General features: G+C 41.1%; 1 protein-coding gene across 3 annotated transcripts in view; it reads right to left on the bottom strand.

Moving 5' to 3' along the window:
* Positions 1-21,632, bottom strand: part of vgll4b (vestigial-like family member 4b) — a 122,491-nt gene extending 100,859 nt beyond the window's left edge. The window contains exons 1-2 of one of the 3 annotated variants that reach the window (XM_068051842.1): positions 21,535-21,597; positions 21,163-21,260 (exon numbers count right to left, since the gene is read on the bottom strand). In XM_068051842.1, the coding sequence (XP_067907943.1) occupies positions 21,163-21,226 (64 nt within the window). In that variant the 5' untranslated portion in view covers positions 21,227-21,260; positions 21,535-21,597. Of the gene's footprint in view, positions 1-3,043; positions 3,125-21,162; positions 21,261-21,534 lie in introns of those variants that run through there. The other 2 variants (XM_068051840.1, XM_068051843.1) reach the window with 2 other exon arrangements.
* Between the last annotated feature and the right edge of the window lie 722 nt (positions 21,633-22,354).

Here is a 22,354-nt window from a genome sequence, read left to right as displayed (position 1 = left end):
GGCCAGAAGGCTCTCAGACAGGTGGAGTTGAAGTAGGTGGTCGTGGCAGTCAATGCCACAAGTCTGACATTCAGGACCTGGATGCAGTACCACAAAATGTTTAATGGCCTCACATGAGTGGTCAAAGTCAGTGAATGCATCCATACACACCAAATTCTATCAACTGAACCAGTAGCCCCACATCCTGTTCTACTCACCACATCCACTTCACTGACCTAACAACAAGCTATAGCAAGCATGACTCAAACAATCTTAACCTCACCTTCACAGACTTTGCACTGCTGGAAGCCACACACTCATCTCACAGTTTACACACACTGCCAGCTATCCTGGAAAAGCCACATATGCACTCCTCCTGCTTCTCTCTTGTTTAAAGAGAAGACAACAACGTCCTCTCTCCTGACATATAGAGCCTCTGTGACCTCCCGGATGCAGTGATGGGTGGCAAACTGTGAGATGTTTGCTATGCTGCCTGTTCCAGCCTGGAAGGAACTGCTGGCAAAAATATACAGGGACATAGCGACCTCGATGGGCACTGGTAGTGCAGCCCCCGCCCTGCTCTGAGACTGCAGGTCTAATTCCAAGAGATGGTACAGTTCTGTAACCATCTCCTTGGTGAAGCACAGCTGCCAAGCACACTGCTCCTAGCTTAAGTGCAAGTAGAAGTGCTTCCTGGAGATCCTTGGTGGGTAAGGCCAGCTGCTGAGAACCCTCCTCCTCCGGCTGTGAGCAGCTTGCCTTCTTTGCTGCCTGTGTGTAAACTCCCTCTAATGCTGTAGTCTAAGGGGGACTAACTATAGCCCCCATGACTGGGAGCAAGTGGTGTACTCACAAGCCTTTCAGGAGGAACCAATGCCTTCCCAACCTCCAGCACCACACATTGCAGACTTTACCAACTTTTCCAATTCTTCCAACAACCCATTAATTCCACAAAGACTACAAGAGCTAGTAGATAATAACAGGCAGCTAACCAGCAACTTGAATGGATCCCATTGAATAACTCTGGTGGTTGGGGAGGAGAGGGTGGGGGGTCCCTTGTGCAGTTGAACCCATGTTCAGCTGTGCATGTTTGAGAGGGTGTTAACTAGAGCCGTGAGGTCCGAAATGGCAGGTTGTGCGTTAAATCAGCGTTAGACAGCAACTAGTGTCACAAACTGCCTACTTTGCATACTTACGGTCCCCGCATGTAACACCTGCACGATCATCCTCAACAATATGGTGACTAGTGCGGGCTGTGCCAGAAGTGGTCGGAAGCAGCACAGCCCTCATTTTGCACCTAAATCAGTATAAAAATACCTGTGCTACAGTGTCAAGCTTTGCGGCCTATGTCTTTCCATTGAGGCCAGGCTCCCATTTCTTGTTTTCCATCCCAAAATGGATTAACTCACACTTACCCAAATTAAATTGCATCAATCATCTATCTATCTATCCATTCTGCTAACTTTCCTCTGCCTTTCTGAACTCTTTTACATTCCTCTTCACTGTTTGCCAAATACCCTATTTGTGTGTGTCAGCAAAATCTGAGATTGAGCTCTCCATGCAGGGCTAGTGAAAATGCAGGGGAGTGGGACTAGCTGAGTTGCTCTAACAGAGAGCCAGCAGGACATGACAGGCCGAATGGCCTCCTTCTCTACTGTAACCATACTATAATTCTTAGCTCAAGTTCTGATGATCCAAGAACTCAGCACCAACTCCTGGGATATAACACTTCCAACCCATTTCCAGTCTAAACCACATCCATACATCCTAAAAGCAAAATATTGTGAATACTGGAAATTTGAAATCATTACAGAAAATGCTGGAAATACTCCGCAGATCAGGCAGTATCTGTGGAGAGAGAAAAAGTTAACATTTCTCATCTGAACTTGGTTTCCTGTCCATTGATCGACTGTTTAATGCATGCAACTATATTTCCTCTCACACCATATGCCTCAAATTTTCTAACAAGCCTTTTGAGATATGTTATCCATTGCCTTATGAAAATCCATTTCCTTTATCTATCCATTCACTTCTTCCAAATATTTTAACTAAATTTGTCAAACAAGACCTGCCTTTAACAAATCTATGCAGGCTGTCCTTGATCAAACTTGACATTTCTAAATGCTCACTGTTGGAACATATAAATGGGTTTGGTAGAACCCAGAATCATTTCTTATAGAATGGTGCTACAGAGCATCTTTCAGATCCCAAAATAATAAATTTTAGGCTACCTACCTAACTCAACAACTTCATTTTACATCTGACCCAACTTCCTTGCTACTTCTATGTATCCAGCATCCTGCTCCACAGACCATCTCTGTATATATCCTTATAATCTAAAACTGATAACTAACCAATGTTATATCTAACCACAGGTACAACTACCCAATGAACAGCATAAGTGAATAGAAAATGAGTCTAAAACAAAAAAAAAAACATATTTGAAACCATACCTCACTTGCCTAAAGTAAAAACAAAGTGCTGGAAATACTCAACAGTTCAGGCAGCATCTGTGGAGAGAGAAGCAGAATTAACATTTCAGGTCTGTAACCTTTCATCAGAACTGGCAAAGGTTAGAAAATAATTAGGTTTTAAGCAAGTGAAGGGTCGGGGGTGGGGGGCGTTGGTGCAGAAGACAACAAAAGGGAAGGTGTGTGATAGGGCAGAGGGCATGGGACAAAGGCAAAGAAAGTATTAATGCGAGCTCACTTGCCTAACTTAGTTTTCTTTCAATGGGAGCAGAGGATTATTATAGTGTACTGATGAAACACATGTATTTCTAAAAATATATGTTAAACTGTATTATTGGGGACTAAGTGACATCTATTCTTTCACATCAGATTCTCACTTAGACACCACCTCTGTTGGCTACTAATATTATAACAAATTATTGCTGATTCTGTTTGATTGGGATCAGCATTTTTTTCTAATTTGTTGAGTCTCAACCTAGCTACATGTAGGTTTGGACCCAAAGCAAAAAAGTATCCTTCTTTCAGCACAAAATGGCCACCTCCCTCAGAGATGACTTAACAGTGGTTAGTGTGGAAAGTGGAAAAATTCATACCAGTTCAAAAATGGGTGTTCTGAGAGGCATTCTCCATGATGATGCCAGACATTCACATTCACCATCAGGAACCCTCCGATGTCTCAGTTTTCAGTCTTTACATAATGGGATCCCTGCTAGAGCCTGGTTCTGTGGGCATGAGCATAGGACAGTCATGCTGAAAAAAAAAATCATAATCTCTAGCCTTTGCATTAAATTACAAGCACCAGACAGCTGAGTTAGCCTGGTGTACAGACCACAAGGTGCTTCAAGGAGATATAAGGAAAACAGATCATTTTTAAAGAGGATTTTCAAGGATGAAAGAGAGGTGGAGAAGAATAGTTTAGGAAGGGAATCCCAGAGCACAGGACTTGGGTGTCTTGAGGCACGACCACAAACAGTGTGGTTAAGGAGTAAGGGATGTACAAGAGGGTGGAGTTAGATGAAAGTTGTGTGGAGCAGGTGGTCTGGGTGGCTTCTAGGGCCACAGAGATGGGAAGGGGCAAGGCCCTGGTGGGATTTTAAAAAATGGAAATGTTCAATTTGAGGTGTTGAGGGACTGGGAGCCAATGTAGGTCAGAGAGGACAGGTAAGATAGGCAGACATGACTTGGCATGGAATGGGACATAAGCAACAGAGTTTTGGATGAGCAGAAGTTTATGGTGGGTGGAAGATGAAAGGACTGTTCAATTAACGGCATGAAAAAGAATTAGCTTGTATCGATCTCATTCATGCTTTCTTGCTATGTACAAAATTATTACTGCATTTGCTTGTTTTTTTTTAAAATCACAGACTTAGATGGTCTTGAATTTCATAAAATGATATACATTACTTAAGTAAATATTATGGTTTCAATATTAATCTTCCCCAACAAAATTTTGTATTCAGCTGGTAAGATCTCAGTGAGAAAATAAAATGGATTATTTGTAATAAGTTCAACTAACTAAAAAGTAAATTTAACACACCTCACTCTGTGAGAAGCCACATTTTTTTTTAAATGAACACATTTTTACTTGGCAGCCATGTTCATTCTAGACTAGAATCACAAAGACAATGGGCTGGATTCTAAGAGTCTGCCACCGAAGTAAGCGGCGGATGTAAAACAATTTGGCCCGTCTGCACGGGCACCGTGATTTTAAATGTGGCGGCTCATTTGCATGGCAGCGGCGCCCACCCCCCACGATGACGTGGAGGGGGTTGGCGAGCCACCGTAGGCAATGGCGTCTGGTGCCAATGCGCAGGTGCCATTTTTAAAAGGGCTTTCAGCCCTTCATGGACATTTAAAAATTAAAGGGCCAGGTAAGCCACATTGCACTAAAACATAATTTCATGATGTTGGAATGCACTTTCCCAGCCCCCCCATAGTATTTCCAGCCATTTGTGCCCTTTTCCCTCCAGAATGCAATTGTTTAGAATTTTCCCTTTCTCCCCTCCAAAGTTTGACAACTTTGCTGTTTACCCCTTTCCATCACCCTCCCCCCCCCCACCCCCTTCTCCACTGATCAATCCACAGCGTTTTAACACCCCCCCCACCCCGCCCCTCCCCCCGGCAGTGAGAAAAAATCCTCCTCCCCGCAAGTGTTGCCCCACGTTTCCCCGAACGGGGATTCAAAGGCGCGCCGTTGTCAGCTGCCCGAATGAAGATCGGTGCGGTGAATTAGGATGCGATGGGACCCTCATTAATTCCGGTACGTAAAGTACTTTGCATATTTAAATGGGAGTCCCTTCACCGAGCGGCAGGGTGGCCGCCACGAGGCCTCGCCGCCGTCGAGATCGGCACGGGGCCTGTCACCATCGGGGTTGGAGGCAGGCCTCCGCCACACCACTCTTCATTGCCCCCACCAATGTTTCTGACGGTGGAAGGGCTTTAAAATCCAGGCCAATAAATCACCAAAACCAAACTAGAAAATGAAAAGCTCTTCCCAGACATAGATTTGTTTTTTGCAATTTATAGAACTATTCTTTTCATATTCTTCATCTGATAGTATGCAAAGCTTGCCAAGTAGGATCAGTTGGGTTGTTTGATTTGTCCAAAAGCCTGGAGAATAGAAAATTTGAAATCTAATACTTTAATGAAAATAATTACAATTTTGGCATGAGTCAAACTGTGGGAAAATCTACACTGCGAATATAAAAAGCCAAAAACAATTGTTGGGTAATGCAGCATTACATACTTACCACATAGCAAGCTCATCGTTCAAAAGGAAATGGCTTGTAAGCTGGTGCGGATTTATATCCCCACCCTAACTAGGGTGGGTAAAGAATTTCCATTGCTGCCTTTACTTGCAAAGAATGGTTGCCTCATCAGCTAGTGTACTACAGCTGATGAAAGGTCTACTGCTTCACCAAGGAGGACATAAAGGCTGTCCTTCTGAACTGTTTTGATTCAACTGTAATGCAAGATTTCACTGACATATAAAAGTGATTAGCATTACAATTGTGGTCCTAAGTTAGAAACCTGAACTTGACTACACTCTCAAAACTTTTGTGTAAGTGACATACTACAGTTATCATTAGTCTGTTACTTCAGTATATTGGGGAACTTCAAGTGGGGAAAAAAAAATTTAATTTCTCCATTTACCCAACCTCTAATTGTTCCAATAGTGATCCAACCCTGTGGACTAAATAGGAGTGCGTTTCTTTGCTCTATTGGACAGAAAAATGCGAGTTCAGTTCTTTAATTAGGTCCACCGTCGTGGTTCTAGCCGTAGATAAACCGAGCGCAGTAGAGGTCACGAGAGTGCTTTTTTGTCACTGTTGGCTTTTGCAGACCTACCCCTAGCATCAGGGAAGGTCCAGGCCAGGAGTGAAAAATTGCAAATGAAACTTTGTGATAACTCTGTATTCATTTCTGACTTTTATCCAACTGCATGTGCATAAATCCTACACACAGATCATTCTGTTGAATCCAACCAGCTGTATAAATGAGGGCATTTAGCAACAGGAACCAGCACAATTACAATTGGAAGTGGTTCCATAATACACAAGAGGCATTAAACACCTTCAGCAGCCCACACAAAAATAATTGATGCTTTCCCCATAAATGCAAAAATACTAACAAAATACAGCTCAGGAAGGGTCATTAAGAATAATTCTTTGATTTATCAATTGATGTCACTGATTACAAATTCCAAAATAGCTTCACTCTCACTGCTAAAGAATTATAGATGTTTATTCTTACCAAAGACTATCTACATTTCTGCATCAAGCAGAAAGAAAAATTCTCACTGATTTCGTGTTCATTGTCTTCAATGTCACACACTGCAAAATCCCTGAGCCAAGATAGAACAGTATGGGCGGCGCAGTGGCGCAGTGGTTAGCACCGCAGCCTCACAGCTCCAGCGACCCGGGTTCAATTCTGGGTACTGCCTGCGCGGAGTTTGCAAGTTCTCCCTGTGTCTGCGTGGGTTTTCGCCGGGAGCTCCGGTTTCCTCCCACCTCCAAAGACTTGCAGGTTGATAGGTAAATTGGCCATTATAAAAAAAATTGCCCGTAGTGTAGGTAGGTGGTAAGGGAATATAAGAACAGGTGGGGATGTGGTAGGGATATGGGATTAGTGTAGGATTGGTATAAATGGGTGGTTGATGGTCGGCACAGACTCGGTGGGCCGAAGGGCCTGTTTCAGTGCTGTATCTCTAAATAAATAAAATAAAAAATAAGTACTCCCATTCACTATATCTATTAATTCATTGTCCATGGCTAGAACTAGGAAACATCAGCCAACAAAATACTGTTTAATTAAAGCTCCTGTCAATATTCAGCAACATTGGTACCTCAAAAATTCACTATGTCAACATGGACGTGTTAAATGGGACTTCTAAAGATGTGATTCAATATTGCAACAGTGTATTACAAAAGATGCTAATTAATTGCTGAAGCAGTGTTGAACTAGCATTTTAAGTGATAGTTGGTCAGAATTTTTGAGGTCATGATGGGGGAAGTGCAGAATAAGGAATAGCTCAAATGAAGTTACTCACTTTTACACTTGTTTGAGTGTCATATGTTCAGTATATGCTGCAACAATAGTGTTCTCTAATGCCATAACTGCCCATCAACATGAACTGAAACAACTTTAACCAGTTATTTTCCCATTCCTCTCCATGGCAACTTTCAGAGGCTGAACCAGACCATTTACAACCTTGGTGTTGTATTTGATCCCGAAGTGAGCTTCAGATCACATGTACTCTTTTTCGTCAAGAGCATCTTCATCTAGAGCACCTACTTCCATCTCATAATATCACCCATCTCTATCCCTACCTTAGCCCATTTGCTGCTCGTCCATATCTGTTACCGCTAGGCTTAACTATTCTAACAGTCTCCTAGCCAGCTTCCCATCTTCCGTCCTCTATAAACTTGAGCTCTTCCAAAACTCTGCTGCCCACTTCCTAACCCATACCAATCCCATTCATCCATCACCCCTGTGCTCGATGACCTATATCGGCATCAAGTCCAGCAATGCATCAGTTTTAAAATTCAGAGATCGCTCTTGTTGCGGCAGATGCTGAAGATATGATGCTCGAAAACGAGTGTAAAAGTAATTAACTTCATTTGAGCTGTTGCTTGTTCTGTCTCTCCCCAATGTGATCTCAAAAATTCTGACTGTCACTTAAAATGCTAGTTTAACATTACTTCAACAATAAATTAGCATGTTTTGTAACACACTGTTGCAATACTGAATCACAACTTTAGAAGTCCCATTTAAAACATACATGTTGGTGTAGTGAATTTATGAGGTACCACTGGTGCTGAATATTGACAGAAGTTTTAATTAAACAGTAGTTTGTTGGTTGTTAGTTCCTAGTTCAAGCTGTGGACAATGAATGGGGTACTGTTCTGTTTGCAAATCTCTGTGGCCTCACCCCTCCCTATCTCTGTAACCTCCTCCAGCCCCACAACCCTGCAAGATCACAGACCCAGTATAATTAGATGTAGTATGATACTCATTTTAAATATTCATACAATGTTTGCAAACTTCAAATATTTAATAAAAGAGGAATGGCTTCCTGTCACAAGTGTAGTGTATTCTGGGTATGGTGCAGTGGCACAATATATTACAGGTAGAGAAACAGAATGGCAACAACATTAACAATAGCCACAACCTCTCAATACAACCAGCCCTTTACCAGAGGCTGGGTACTTGTACCGAGGAAGACCAGTAAAGTCACCAAAGCTACTATAAATCATAAAATAGCCTGACAAATTTTAATGGCATGTATATCATTTCAAAAAGGAATTATTCAATGTAGTTTGGCCATTTTTTCATTAGATGTATTCATTAAAACAAAGACAGTAAAAAACACTAAATCTAAAGTGTAGTTTAATATCTGTTTAGCTAATTGATCACCAAATTGCCACAATGTCTTAAAGAATTAGCTTGCATGAAATTTGAGTCATCCAGACCAAAATATAAAAATAACATTACAGTTTGCTTGAGATCTTGAGTGATATATTGACTATATATGTCTAATTTTCACTGGTGTGAAACCAAGTACATCAGTAGGGATTGTGGGAACAACAACAGGACAGAATGAGGCATCTTAGAATTCCATTAAAATGACATACATTAGTCAACAAAAGCAACTGTAGTGCGATATTACAAAAATACATCATTGCAATGTATTTATGTTCAACTTTTACAATAGTTAAACATAAATCACTGTGCCAGTTATAGCACTTAAACACAAACAGCAACATAAAATCTAAAATGCATATTTATGTTCAACATCTTGGTTTAATCATGCAATATATTCCAAGCCTCAAGGCATCAGAATAGCCACTGTCAGTTTTATGGACTATTCATTGTAGTATCTTTTAACCATCTCTGGACTCATTGCCAGTATTGTAGCTTTTCCAACTACCCATCAGAAAATTGATGTCACAATCTTAAACTTTCCAAGAACAGTATATTGAACACAGGATGATAAAACCAACATGGGTTTCCACCTTTATGGAACTCACAGTAAGGCGCAGGAAATGGCCGAAATGTGGGTGTCCTGACCAATTTTAAAAAGTGCAAGAGATTTTTTGTGCTCACTCATTGTTCACCTGGAATTTTAATGAGTATCGCCGAGAAGACAATTCTGTTCAATAAGATAGCAATGAACTTTGCATCGTTTATTTCTTTAAAATCTACAGCTGAAAAAGGAAATGCTACAGTCATCAGACTTTGTCAATGGGGTAAATTGTAACTATTTCTGAACTCCGACCTATAGTAGATTACAAAATGGAAAAAATATTATTCAACCCTATTTAAAATAATCCTATCCAAAATAAAATGCATTAAGGTCTGATTTTTGGGATATTCCTGAAAAAAATTGTAATACAAAGAATATGTAGTATTAGTGATACAAAGGGCAGAATTTTTCCAGATGGGTGGAGGCAGGTTTGGGAGCATGCAGGGTGGGAAAGTCCCAGAAACTGACATTGGGTCAGGATCCTGATGTGATCCTACCTTCTTTCAGCTTTTCCCGGGGTTGGATTGAAGGCGAGCGGGGAAACCTCTTGCATCTGTCCAGCAAGTAATTCAGAAGTGGTTACGGTAGTTAGGAAGTCAATTACGAGCTGCTTTAACCCTGAATCCTGGATTTCCCAGCCAGGGAGCCAATTTTCCAAATTGTCAGAAACTTGCCAGGGTCATGGAGGTGAAAGCACAGTGGGAAGAGCTTCTTCAGTGAAAATGACAAGCTGAGAAGGCCTTGATCAGTTACATTGAAGAGCTCCAGCCACAGCTATTGAGGGACTACTGTTCAAAGCTCTTCTCTCAGAGAGTGCTTTCAACGGTGAGTACCAACCTCTTGGAAAGCACTTCACCTATCTTCAGATGCACTTGCAGCCTTCACCATGGTATGGGAGCAGCTTCTGTAGCTCCATATTCTATCTCTGTCAAGGCCACACTACAGTCAACAGCTCCCGCAGCAGTGGAGTAACACCAGCAGCAGCTGCCTTCTCCTCAGCCACAAGCCCATCCACAGGGCAAAAGGGATGGACACCAAGATCCAGCTAGAAGGAGGAGAGATGCCCAATACAGACAGGTCTGAGAATCAGTGCCTCAGCAGGCTCAGGCTGTCATGGCAGATTGCTGATGACATCTGCAGTCTCCTGCAACAAGCCCTCCTTCCCAGTAGAGCAGGTGGGCAGGCATTGCCAGCAGCCGACAAGGTGCCTATCACTGGAAGGCCACCCAGCACCTCACCCCACCTCACAACCCCACTGATTCTCTGCCTCTCAAGTAGTGTGCTCTCTTCTCCTGCAAGAAGAGAAAACAGAGAGGTCTGAGTGTTCATAATGGCTTTTGTGGGACCATTTCAAAAGCCTTCTATAAGTCCAAATACACCACATCCACGGGTTCCCCTTTATCCACTTTGCTAGTTACATCTTCAAAAAACTCCAACGGGTTTGTCAAACGTGATTTCCCTTTCATAAATCCTTGTTGACTCTGCCCAATCCTACCATTATTTTCTAAGTGTCCAGTTATCATGTCCTTTGTAGTAGATTCTAGGATTTTCCCTACTACTGATGTTAGGCTAACAGGTCTGTAGTTCCCCATTTTCTCTCTCCCTCCTTTCTTAAACAGTGGAGTTACATTTGCTACCTTCCAATCTTCAGGAACTGCTCCAAAATCTATAGAATTTTGGATGATAATCATCAACACATCCACTATCTCTACAGCCACCTCTTTCAACACTCTAGAATGTAGATCAGATCCAGGGGATTTATCAACTTTCAGTCCCATTAATTTCTCCAGTACTACTTTTTTACTAATACTAATTTCTTTCAGTTCCTCATTCTCACTAGTCTCTTGGTTCTTTAGTATTTCTGGGAGGTTTTTTGTATCTTCCTCCGTGAAGACAGTTACAAAATATTTGTATAATTTCTCTTCCATTTCCTTATTCCCCTGTCTCTGCCAGTAATGGGTCCACATTTGCCTTTGCTAATCTTTTCCTTTTTACATACCTATAGAAGCTTCTATAGTCTGTTTTTAGGTTTCTTGCTAGTTTACGTTCATATTCTATTTTCTATCTCAGTTTCTTAGTCCTCCTTTCCTGAATTTTAAAATGCACCCAATTCTCAGGCTTACTACTTTTTTGGCAACTTTATAAGCCTCTTCCTTTGATCTAATACAATCTTAACAACTTCTTGTTAGCCATGGTTGGATCACATTTCCTGCTGGGTTTTTGTGCCTCAAAGGACTGTAAAAGGGAAGGGAACTGGGCTTTCAGTTCTCTCTCTCTCTCATCTCTGTCTATAACACCATTACACAGTGTTCGGCTATTCAAAATTTTACAAAGGCCTACGGTGCATAAGATAAAACCCAATACAGTCAACCAAATCAGCTAAATTTACTCCAATATTTATTCTAATAATACGTGCCCACAACAGTGGTGGAAGTGGAGACAATCAATGACTTCAAGAGGAAGTTGGATGACCACTTGAGGGGAATATACTTACAGGGCTACGGGGATTGAGCACAGGGGAGTGGAACTGATTGGATAGCTCTGAGGACAGCCGGCATGAACTCGATGGGCTGAGTGGCCTCCTTCTGTGCCGTAAATGATGCTATGACTTTATCATGCACAGCTTAAGTTTCAATAATAAGGAAAATTAATTCATGGTAAAGCAGACAGGAAGCAAAAATGCATATTAATGGTTGGTTACTTCCGGTGGCTCTGAATATGATATAAACAAGTGAGTACTGAAGTTGAACCACCTATTCTCACTACTTCTAAAGAAGCAAGCAAATTACAAGTTCAAAGCAATCGACAACAAAAAGAGGAATATACCAGGATTATAGATAGCAATCTCAATATATTCACCAAAAGGAATTATAGAAATTAGAGTATAAAAAATCAAAATTTGTAGGTTATATTACATTGCAAATTATTGTGTAATTTTCAAAACTGTTTGTGATCTCTTGATAAAGTTCTGTCTATTTAATGACAATGACGAAGTTAAACAAAATAAAAAAAAACATTGTTATTGATTCCCTAATGCATCTGGATGCCTGTAAAAAAAAGTGCAGAGGTTACCTGTTTATAATACTTTACACTTATTAAATCTGCTTGTTGAAAAGACAAGCAGTAAGATAACTTAAGCATTTTACATATTACTATTATTACATATAAAGTTCGGAAAGAAAAAGCCAAAGGAAGCAGAGTTTCTTTAAGAAATGTGATCCTTTCTGTAAACTGAGGACACCTGGTAATTAACCTCCAACGCACAGCCACCACGCTACAACACATCCCTTAAAAAAACAGGGCTGTTTGAACTTTGCACTGCAGACAGGCCAAAGTAATAAATAAAAGCTGTGATGACAACAACAACTTCCATTTATATAGCACCTTTAACATTGTAAAGCATCCCAAGGTGGTTCATGGAGGGATTATCAAACAAAATTTGATTCCTAGACATATAAGGGGATATTAAGACAGGTGATCAAAATTTGGTCAAAGATAAATATTTTAATGTGTGTTGTAAAGATGGAGAGAGAGGTTTCCAGGGGGAATTCCAGAGCTTAGCACCTAAGCAGCTGAAGGTATAGCCACCAATGGTGGAGCGGTGAAAAACAGGGATGCAAAAGAGGCCAGAATTGGAGGAACGCAGAAATCTCAGAAGGTTGTAGGACTGGGAAAGTTACAGAGATAGGGAGGAGTGAGGCCACGGAGGGATTTTAAATCTAGGATGAAATTTTTTTTAAATTGAGAGCGCCAATGTAGGTCAGCAAGCACAGGAGTGATGGGTGATTGGGACTTGGTGTGGATTAGGATGCAGTCAGCAGAGTTTGGTATGAGCTCAAAATTTACAGAAGGTGCAGCATGGGAGGCCAGCCAGGAGAGCATTGTGAAGCCATAGAGAATATATGAAGTGGTGTATAAAACCTCCTCACTGTGAATCCATCAGGAACTTTGTAGAAAATCACTAAAGTTCTTTTCATACCAGGTATTCAAAAAAGACGAGGTTTAACTCACAATGACAACTACATATAAGCCACATTTAGTTCAATGAAAAATTGACAGAGACTCTGCCTGTGTAGGGGGCAATGTCCTGAATCATCCATCTAATGTTACTAAAACTCATTCACTTCTATCACGTGTGGAGAACGTATGCAGCATAATGGAGTCAAATGGTTTGGGATGGAAACTGTATACCTCATCTCACTGCAGGTGACTAACCATCAGTGATGATCACATTTTTCCTTTAGTGTTGATGAGTAAAGCTCTTGTGACAATATTTTTCCAAGAATTATTAGGAGGACAGAGCACAAAGATACCTTCAAAAAGGTGCTTGGCACAATACATATTATCTTATAAAGGCACACTTATACTGCCGCACTAAAGCAGAATGGTAACTAATCCTTAATATCAAGTTTAAATATTGTCAACAAAGTGAAACAAAGGTTTTAACAACTATAGCAATTGAAACAATCCCAGAAAGCATTTCATAAGTTGTTAAATTACCAGCAGTGGGACAAAGCTCCCAATGCTCCACTGGTTCAGGATTTTCTACATGAACCTAGTAGTTAGAATTACTTTACTGATTGTCTGTGGGATTGGAAGTTAAAAAAATAAATAATTAAAAGAGATTATCATAGGATCAAAACAAGACTAGCAGATATAAGAAAATCTTTGGTTCTAAGTAGGAACTAATATTCTTCACTAAGTGGATCAAAGGGCTTACTGGCATAATTGCTTTGCCTTCGTTCAGTCTGCAACCATGTCCCTGAGCTTCCGGTTGCCTGCCATTTTAATTCTCTGCCCCATTCCCAACTCCTTGTCCTTGTCCTCCTTCACTGTTCCACTGAGCTTTATTGGAAGCTTGAGAAACAGCACCTCATCATTTGATTAGGCATTTTATAGAATTCTGAACTCAACATTGAGTTCAACAATTTCAGATCATAACCATCAGTCCCTTTTTTTGGACAGCAGCTGTTGGTATGATTCTGATATTGCCATTTACACCTCCTGTAGGCCCATGATTTGTTTCTTTACTTGTACCATTATCAACACCTTTGGTTTTGCACCAACACTTTTGTCATTTAATCTCTCCTGCCTTCCGCCCTATCACAGACCTTCCCTTTTGTGCTTTCTTCCCCTCCCCTTGTACTTTTTCCAGTTCTAATGAAAGGACATTGACCTGAAACATTAGCTTCGTTTCTCTCTCCACAGACGCTGCCTGACATGCTGAGTATTTCCAGCATTTTCTGTTTTTATTTCAAGTCCTTAAAGTTCATAAACGGCAATGGTCAGCCATAGTTATTTCAGTTAAGTATTACTCACTTTATTGTAATACCTTCAAAGCAAGTGCGCCCTACTACGCAGTAAGAGGGAGGAACTATTTTATCAACTATACTACACAGGATACAAAATTAACTTTTTCTTTTGAAGTGAGGTGATAAAACATTATTCTATAATTTTTTTTGTTAAAAAGAGCATGATGCCACATTACCTGTTATAACGCAGATTGGCTACTGTCTAGTCCCAGGCAACATTGGACAGCAGAGACTGAGACAGTAGTTGAGCAAAGCTCCAATGTTTTTTTTTGATACATTCCATGAAAGACCACACATGCAAACTTCACCCGAAGTGTTTATATCCCAACCCCCTCCCCGCCCCCCCAGTGCCAACGTTTACTAAATTTTAAACTCCACACAGACATAAAAAATGAAACTTGTCATATTAAAAGGTCTCCACTTTCATTTAAAACAATGTTCTTACTGAATCAGACAATTTAAATTACAATAATGTGTACAATTTCTGGCAAGTAGCCAAATGGATCAAGAATTGCACGTTTGTCTTTTAAGATAACTGTAGCCCAAATAAATCTGGGCAATGTTCCTAGCAATTTACCAGCAGTAACGAGTGACTGATCAATGATCGAACTACAAGATTTTGCACCCCAAAAATGTCACACTCAAGAGCCTTCAGAACTGCATTGTTGCAACATCAGCTGGAGGAAGTGTAATATTATTAAAACAAAACAAATTCCTGATGTTATCATACAACATTTCCATCCAGGAATACTTTCCCTAAAACAAAAACAAACTAAAAGAAAATGTGGACACTTATATGCACACATCACAGAAAAATGCAAAACAGAGCTTTAACAGAAATTATACATTGGATTGAACCACTTCACTGGCCTGATTAGTGCACTCAGGGCTTCAATGTTAATGTCAAGCCAGGAATGGTGCAGAGGAGTCTGGTAGCAGCTAAAGAACCCAGCAAAGCTGGTGACATGAAGGTACTGTCTATCTTATTAGCTATAGTTCACATAGATGACCGACTACTCCAAAAGATAAACTTTACTTTGCCATATTTCAGTACCTAAAGGAAATTGGAAAGGTTGCCTCCACAAGTTAAGGTGAAAGAGACAAAAAAAAACTATGAACTAAAACAATAGTTGTTTCCTAATATCGACTGATATGAAGGTGTTTAAAAGGCTTCATTGATAACTTGAAACATAATCAATCCCCAGTCTGTGCTAAGTTTTACCTTTTTAAACTGGAGTTCTGTTGACTGTCTATTGACTCCCACCAATGTCATTCCTGATCGCAAACAGCCAAACCTTTGCAGTACAGACCCAGGCTTCTGCATCTTTCCATCTGCCATTAGTTGAACAGTGTCCCTTTTGGGCCTATTAAATGCAATGAGCTAATATCCATGCATCATGGTATACAATACCATAATGATGCAGCATACTGACTCACAGAACTGTCTTAGCATGAATTCTTAGGCTCACCAAATCTGATTTTTTTTAATGTTGCTCCTGTTGTCTTTGCCTCCGCTTTCCTGCGATGGAAATACCTGTGCTCCATATTCTGAATAGGCTGCCCAGGAGATAATGTAAATGCGAGAAACCACCACACGGAGATCTGTCTAGCATCACTCTTTCAGGATCTGATGTGCAAGGTAAAAGCAATATTTGCTGATCTCGGTGCAGACAGTAGAACAACCAGCCCAGTGTACCCAAGCAAAGACTCAGCTGTAACTCCTCGGTCTCCCTTTGTCAAATAATTCACTGACACTAACTGTTTTAGGTAAAATTAAACCAATGTATTTTGGATTTTTTAAACTTCTAGATACTCCACATAAAGGTGTATTAAATGGCAGTGGTAAATAATAGCTCCGACACTTATAAATTTATTGGAACCAAAACACAGACACATGGAGAATAGTGCTGTATTCTAGCTATTTACACTACCTATATGACCTGTGCGTAACAGGATTGTTCTTTCCTTGCTTAGCTTAGTGTGGTGTGCTGCATTGAAACTGGTCTCTCTGTCCATCAGCAGCACTCTTTTGTACAAACAATGTAAATGCCCCAAAATATAGGTCTATAAATGGAATGCTGGGTTAAGGAAGGAGGTTTTACTTAAGTAAATGTGGGAAGCCAATCTTGCCAATTACTCTCAATTAAACATTTGACTTTGCAACACTCAGTGGAGCCCAGCACAGCTGGGAAAGCCTTTTGCTGCTTTTAATTGCTATGCTACTGCAGGCACAAAAAACAGGTCTTCTCATCAGCCAGTCCAAGTGAGTCCTGGTAGTTTTTACATACAGGTAGGACAGTAGAGAAACTGCAGAATTGATTTCACTATTTCAACAACACGAGGAAATGACACATAAATAAGGCCAGGGTTCCAGGTTCCAGTTGTTATCCAGGAACCCCTGCTGGAAGTGTGCACATAGACAGGATCAGGCGTAGTTCTCATGGTGCCCACCCCAGTCAAAATACTCATGCCACTCACTGTCTAAAGAATGGGCACCAGTAGAGGCAGTATGTGGAGAGGGCAGAACTAAACAGAACAAAAATTCATAAGGATCACAAGATTACCAGTTTACAGAAGATTAAATTTGACCTACAAACTTTGATTGGCTATATTTGTAATACATAAGGAAATGTTGAGGTTTTACAGATATCCTGCATGTTTCCCTGGAAATCCACTTTCACACTGGGATTCCAGCTGGCTGGAATACTTGTGCTTCAGGATCCAACACTGCAAATACCCCACTGACACCAATATAAAAGCAGTTTACAGTCCACTTAAAATGGGCTTGGAAAATATAGCTGTTCTCACTACATCCCTGGTTTCAAACTCTTCTGTATGAAGGATCCACCACAATAATTGACACAAACCCAAGAACTTCTGAAAGACTTGTCCTCACTTTCCACCCCACCAGCCTCCATACCAGATCATCCTCCACCATTTCCGCCACCTCCAGCATGATGCCACCAAACGCATCGTCCCCTCCCCTCCCATCAGCATTCCAAAGGTATCGTTCCTATCGCGACTCCCTGGTCCACTCTTCCATTACCCCCAACACCTTGTCCCCTTCCCAAGGCACCATCCCATGCAATCGCAGGAGGTGTAATACTTGCCCTTTTACCTCCTCTCCTCACTATCCAAGGCCCCAAACACTCCTTTCAGGTGAAGCAGCGATTTACTTCTTTCAATTTAGTATACTGTATTCGCTGTTCACAATGTGGTCTGCTCTACACTGGGGAGACAAAATGCAGATTGGGTGACCGCTTTGCTGAACACCTCTGCTCAGTCTGAAAGCATGACCCCAAGCTTCCGGTTACTTGCCATTTCAACACTCCCCCCTGCTCTCATGCCAATATTTCTGTCTTTGGCCTGCTCCAGTGTTCCAGTGAACATCAACACAAGCTCAAGGAGCAGCACCTGATCTTTCGATTAGGCACTCTACAGCCTTGTGGACAGAACACCAAGTTTAATAACTTCAGAGCATGACTGGCCTTTATTAAATATTTTTATTTTTTAACCATGTACCTGCTTTTCATGTAGTCAGAGCTTCTCATTATTCCACTATTAACAGTCTCTCTGGACTAATGCTTTGTCTTTCACCACAAGCATTAACACACGCTTTGCCTTTGTCCCAGGACAGCTTTGTTATTTAATCACCCTCTGCCCTATCAAACACCTTCCCTTTTGTTCTCTCCCCCACCTGCTCCCCTTCACTTGCTTAAAACCTAATTCTTTTCTAACCTTTGCCATTTCCGATGAAGGGTCACAGACCTGAAACATTAATTTTGCTTCTCTCTCCACAGATGATGCCGGACCTGCTGAGTATTTCCAGCACTTTTTGTTTTTGTAACTTCTGAAAGACAGTGTCAGCTATCCAAAGCTTTGCAGAATTGTATTACTATACAACAGTGTCTAAATGACATGCTGCAAGTCAACAAAGGCAGAAAAGTTTGGTCTTCAGTTTGTAAACTATATCCTAGGTTACCAAACCACATTCTTAACAGCATGCTAATCACTGACACCAGTATGTAAATGGCACAGCTTTACTCCTCCAACCCTGCCAATCCATATGGTCATTTGCCCCTTCCCTGTCCACCCCTACACCTCTCCATCCTCCACAACAGCCCAATGTAGTACTTATCTTTCACACCCATCATTCAAGCTGGCATTTTTCTCCTACCCCTGCTCTGTTAAAGTTGGCACACTTCTTCCCCTTCCTACCCATTAGGACTGGCACTCTCTCCCCACTCACCCTCAGTTAATGTCAGCAATTATCTTAATTCTCCCTTCAAAAATGCTAATCCTAGTTTCTGCCACTTTATTGCCCCTCTCACTGGTATCCATTGTCCCCACCTCCCTCCACTCCCACCTGATTTGCAGGTTGCTAAAGAATTCAGCCTGAGGTCCCCCTCTCCTCAATGTTGCACCTGGCCTAGAAGCAGCAGTGATTTCAGCCACTGTTTACTGTACAAGGAAACTCTTGTAGGTGAATACTCACAAGGACATTAAACTTGACCAGGATCTCTGCCAGGAACAATTTTGAGGAAAGAGGAGCCCCAGTCTGGTCCATTACCATCTAGAATTAGGGAGCAATGGTTGGGGTAGGAGTCAGGGGGTGGGGTGGAGAGTGAAAATAGATGTGGAGCAGCAATATTAGGGTGAGTGTGCCTCATTCAAGGCATGTTTTTATACCAAAATACTGACATGGTCTCCAAAATACTTATGGTTGGAATAAGCCCTTTGACTATGTCAGTTGACAGCAGGGTTAAGTCTGATCATGTCGTCAACTAACAAGTCATACTTACAGATTAACCAACTTCTAATTTCAATCTCTCAGTTGCAAGGTTTGTTCACAGTGACCAAACCTTGCAACTGAGTGCTTGAAATTAGAAACCAATGGTGAAGAGAATTTCTGACCATATATCTTTATTGACCTGGCCCTCATCTTAGACACAAATAAAATGGCTTTTGTAAACGTATCTCAAATGTCATTCCCCTTATATCAAAACACATACCAGCTTGAAAACATTGATCAGAAGTTGAAATGTGCTTACTTCTGGAGGCAAGACTTGGTTCTTTAACATGTTACTAAGCTGTCAGGTCATTGACTGGAGCTGCAATAAATGAGGGTGAGTGGATTGATTGCAAAAATACTTCCCCCTTAGTAGAAAATAGGTTTCAAGCCTCGAGTGATTAATTTTGATTTTAAGAGACTTCTATAGAGAGCAACAGCCACTCCAAGACCACCTCAAGAAGGAGAATTGAAGGGCGTCCTGTAATGAGCTGACTGATTGGATTATGACATTGATAAAATGCCCATTGCAAAGGTTGCAAGGTAACCTCGTAGACGATAACTGGCAATTTTTGGACACGGCTGGGAGTCATACGAGCAAAGGCTGTGTTTCGTATACAGGAGAACTGAAAGGAAATTGGTGAGATGAATCGAATTGCTAGTCTCAGAATCAAGCAATTCTCCCACCCCACGAAAAAAAAACATAAATCCAGGACGTGCACCTGCACCGAAATGCCACCAAAACCTACGCAGAAACCCAATTTCCCGGTCGCACAACTTCGCTGATTTACGCCTGGGTACAAGTTATCAGTCTATACACATGTTCGGAAGTGCACGGATTTACGCAATAAAAATGTCAGGGCATGTTGCGGAGATTTAGACTGAAAATGCCTCAAGACGACAAAACACTGCTTATTGAGGGCTGGTACTGTCACACCGACAGCCAATGTGAAACGCATGTATGTGTAAAATGTATACAGATATTTCAATATATTTGCAACAGTGGAGCAGTGAAGAAATCGAATAAAAGAAATTAAAATCGAATAAAAAATTAAAATCGATAAGTGGGGTTTGGGGGGGGGGGGGGGGAAAGAGTGGAAGAAGGAACGAAATCCCACTGTAATCACTAGCAGTCGGGGTAATGAGCTATTTACACTGCAGAATGTTCCACCTTTAACGCCCTGCTCCGAAACTGACAGCCGCGCTGAGAACCATTGAGACAGAAAGGCGATTGGACAGAAATTACATCATTTCATTGTATCCTTTACAAGTCATATAAAGGTCCTTGGGAAGTCGCTGATATGCAAAGAATAAAGAGGGGGAGGGGATTTTCTACGCTAGTGTCCTTTCTGTCTCCTCCGGGAACTAGAACAATGAAAGCAAGCGTCTGTCTAAAATCTGAGCCATTCCGCGAGTTTGGTTGACTTGATTTTAAATTAAAGCAAAACGATTCTCCTCTCCCGCTGCAACCAAAACAAAAGAGCTCATTTGTTTGTCAGGTCTCAAACCGGCACCCAGTTTCCAATTTCTTTCCCTTTGTCAAATTAAACAAAAAATGGACTCTGCGGAAACATTTTGGAAATAAAATATTTCAGACATATGCGAAGCTGATCAGGTTCCCGCGTCAAGAAGCTCAACGATTCGTCGAACTGGTTACAAAACAATGGAAAGTGACGGTATACCAACAGAAAGTGTACACAAAGATTACATGTTAACCAGAGAACCAGACAGACACAGTTCGTAAACAAGCTCGGAATTACAACATTAATATTTCTGATTCACTACGTTACAATTCTGGGGGAGGAGAGAAGGAAATAACTCTTTAACATAACACACTGCAAAGCAATTTCCTATTCTAATCCTCGAGTCCAAAGTATTAAATTAATATACTGGGCAAATCTATTCAACAGGGACATTTTTTGTAAAGAAATTCTCTACCAAGGGATCATCAGTTTTCCTTTTTACTATCGGAAACATTTAGCCCGGAGGCACTTTTGTAGTTTTCCTCTGGCACCCCTTAAGTGGGGGTCTCTCTTGTTAATAATTCCTAATGAGAAACTGCAATGCTCTCATTACCATACTTACGTTTTTCGTCATCAGCGTGCACTAAAGATGCTGCTCGGGACAAGACATCCAGGGGAGTCTCCATTCTTTAAATATATGTGCATATATATCTCTGCAGCCTGAAAGAATGAACGCAAAACAAAACACACTGCCTGTACCACATATGAATAAAGTTGGGCTTCATTTTTTTTTCTCTTTTGAAAAAGAACGCGACTTCACCCAAACACATAGCAACCAAAATATCTAATGTAACATATTAAAGGAGGCAGCCTTTAAATCCAAAATAAACATGACCCCGCTTTATTACCAATTACAGATGTACACTTGAAATTGTGAATATAAAAGTGGCTTCTACTTGTGTTATCTGAAATGACTACTCGCAGTGTTATTTACCTGTGTGTTGGTGGCAGCGCCTGTTTGGCTGTAAGCCGCTGTGAAGTAGATACACTGAGGCGGAAGAATGTGAAGAATGATGGAATTCTCTCATGGCAGGTGGTGAAAGTGACACAACATCATTGGCTCAGAGCAACACCAAACTCGGAATAAATTATGCTAATATCCGCCAGGCGTCATATCCTCAGGTAGAGTCAGTAGTATGATGCGGAAGTGATTAACTGTAAACCTAACCTTCACCTCGGTACAGTGGGCGTTTCTCGGTATGGTGGGTTTTCATAGAGTCATACTAATAGGCGAGTTATTTTTCCGGCAGCTTTCCTTTCCAGATTTCTCCCTAGTTCTGTTCAGTATTTTTGCATTAACTGCATGTTTAAAGAAGCTGTATGGAAATTATTGCAGTAAACTTAAAACTATCCGCTCCTTGAGCCAATGCAAGGACTGGGACTAGGGTACGGTTTCGGGCCAATGTTTATTCCTCTTGAGTGAGGGCAGTGCTCTACTCCCGAAGTACTGTTTCACTTATAGAATGGTATTCGATTTGAGGTCAGATGTGGTTAACTGATTTTCATTATTTGTTTTTGAACAGCTTCAACTGTGCATAACTTTCTTTTTATGAAGACTCAGTGTCTAGTGACATTGCCTTGACGGGGGGGGGGGGGGGGGGTCCATTTTAGAAGGGATAAAGATAATAGTCAATGACATAGTTACTGTTGTAATGTAGGGAACTCACAGCAGCCGAATGTGCATACAACAGCAATGAGACCAATGAATACTTATTTAGTAATATATATTTATAATTTACCTTACCTTTGGCCTC

The sequence above is a fragment of the Heterodontus francisci genome, chromosome 19 (assembly GCF_036365525.1).
Source record: "Heterodontus francisci isolate sHetFra1 chromosome 19, sHetFra1.hap1, whole genome shotgun sequence".
NCBI classification, from domain to species: domain Eukaryota; kingdom Metazoa; phylum Chordata; class Chondrichthyes; order Heterodontiformes; family Heterodontidae; genus Heterodontus; species Heterodontus francisci.
Note: the sequence above shows the minus strand (reverse complement) of the source record. Positions and strands in the feature narration are given on the sequence as shown.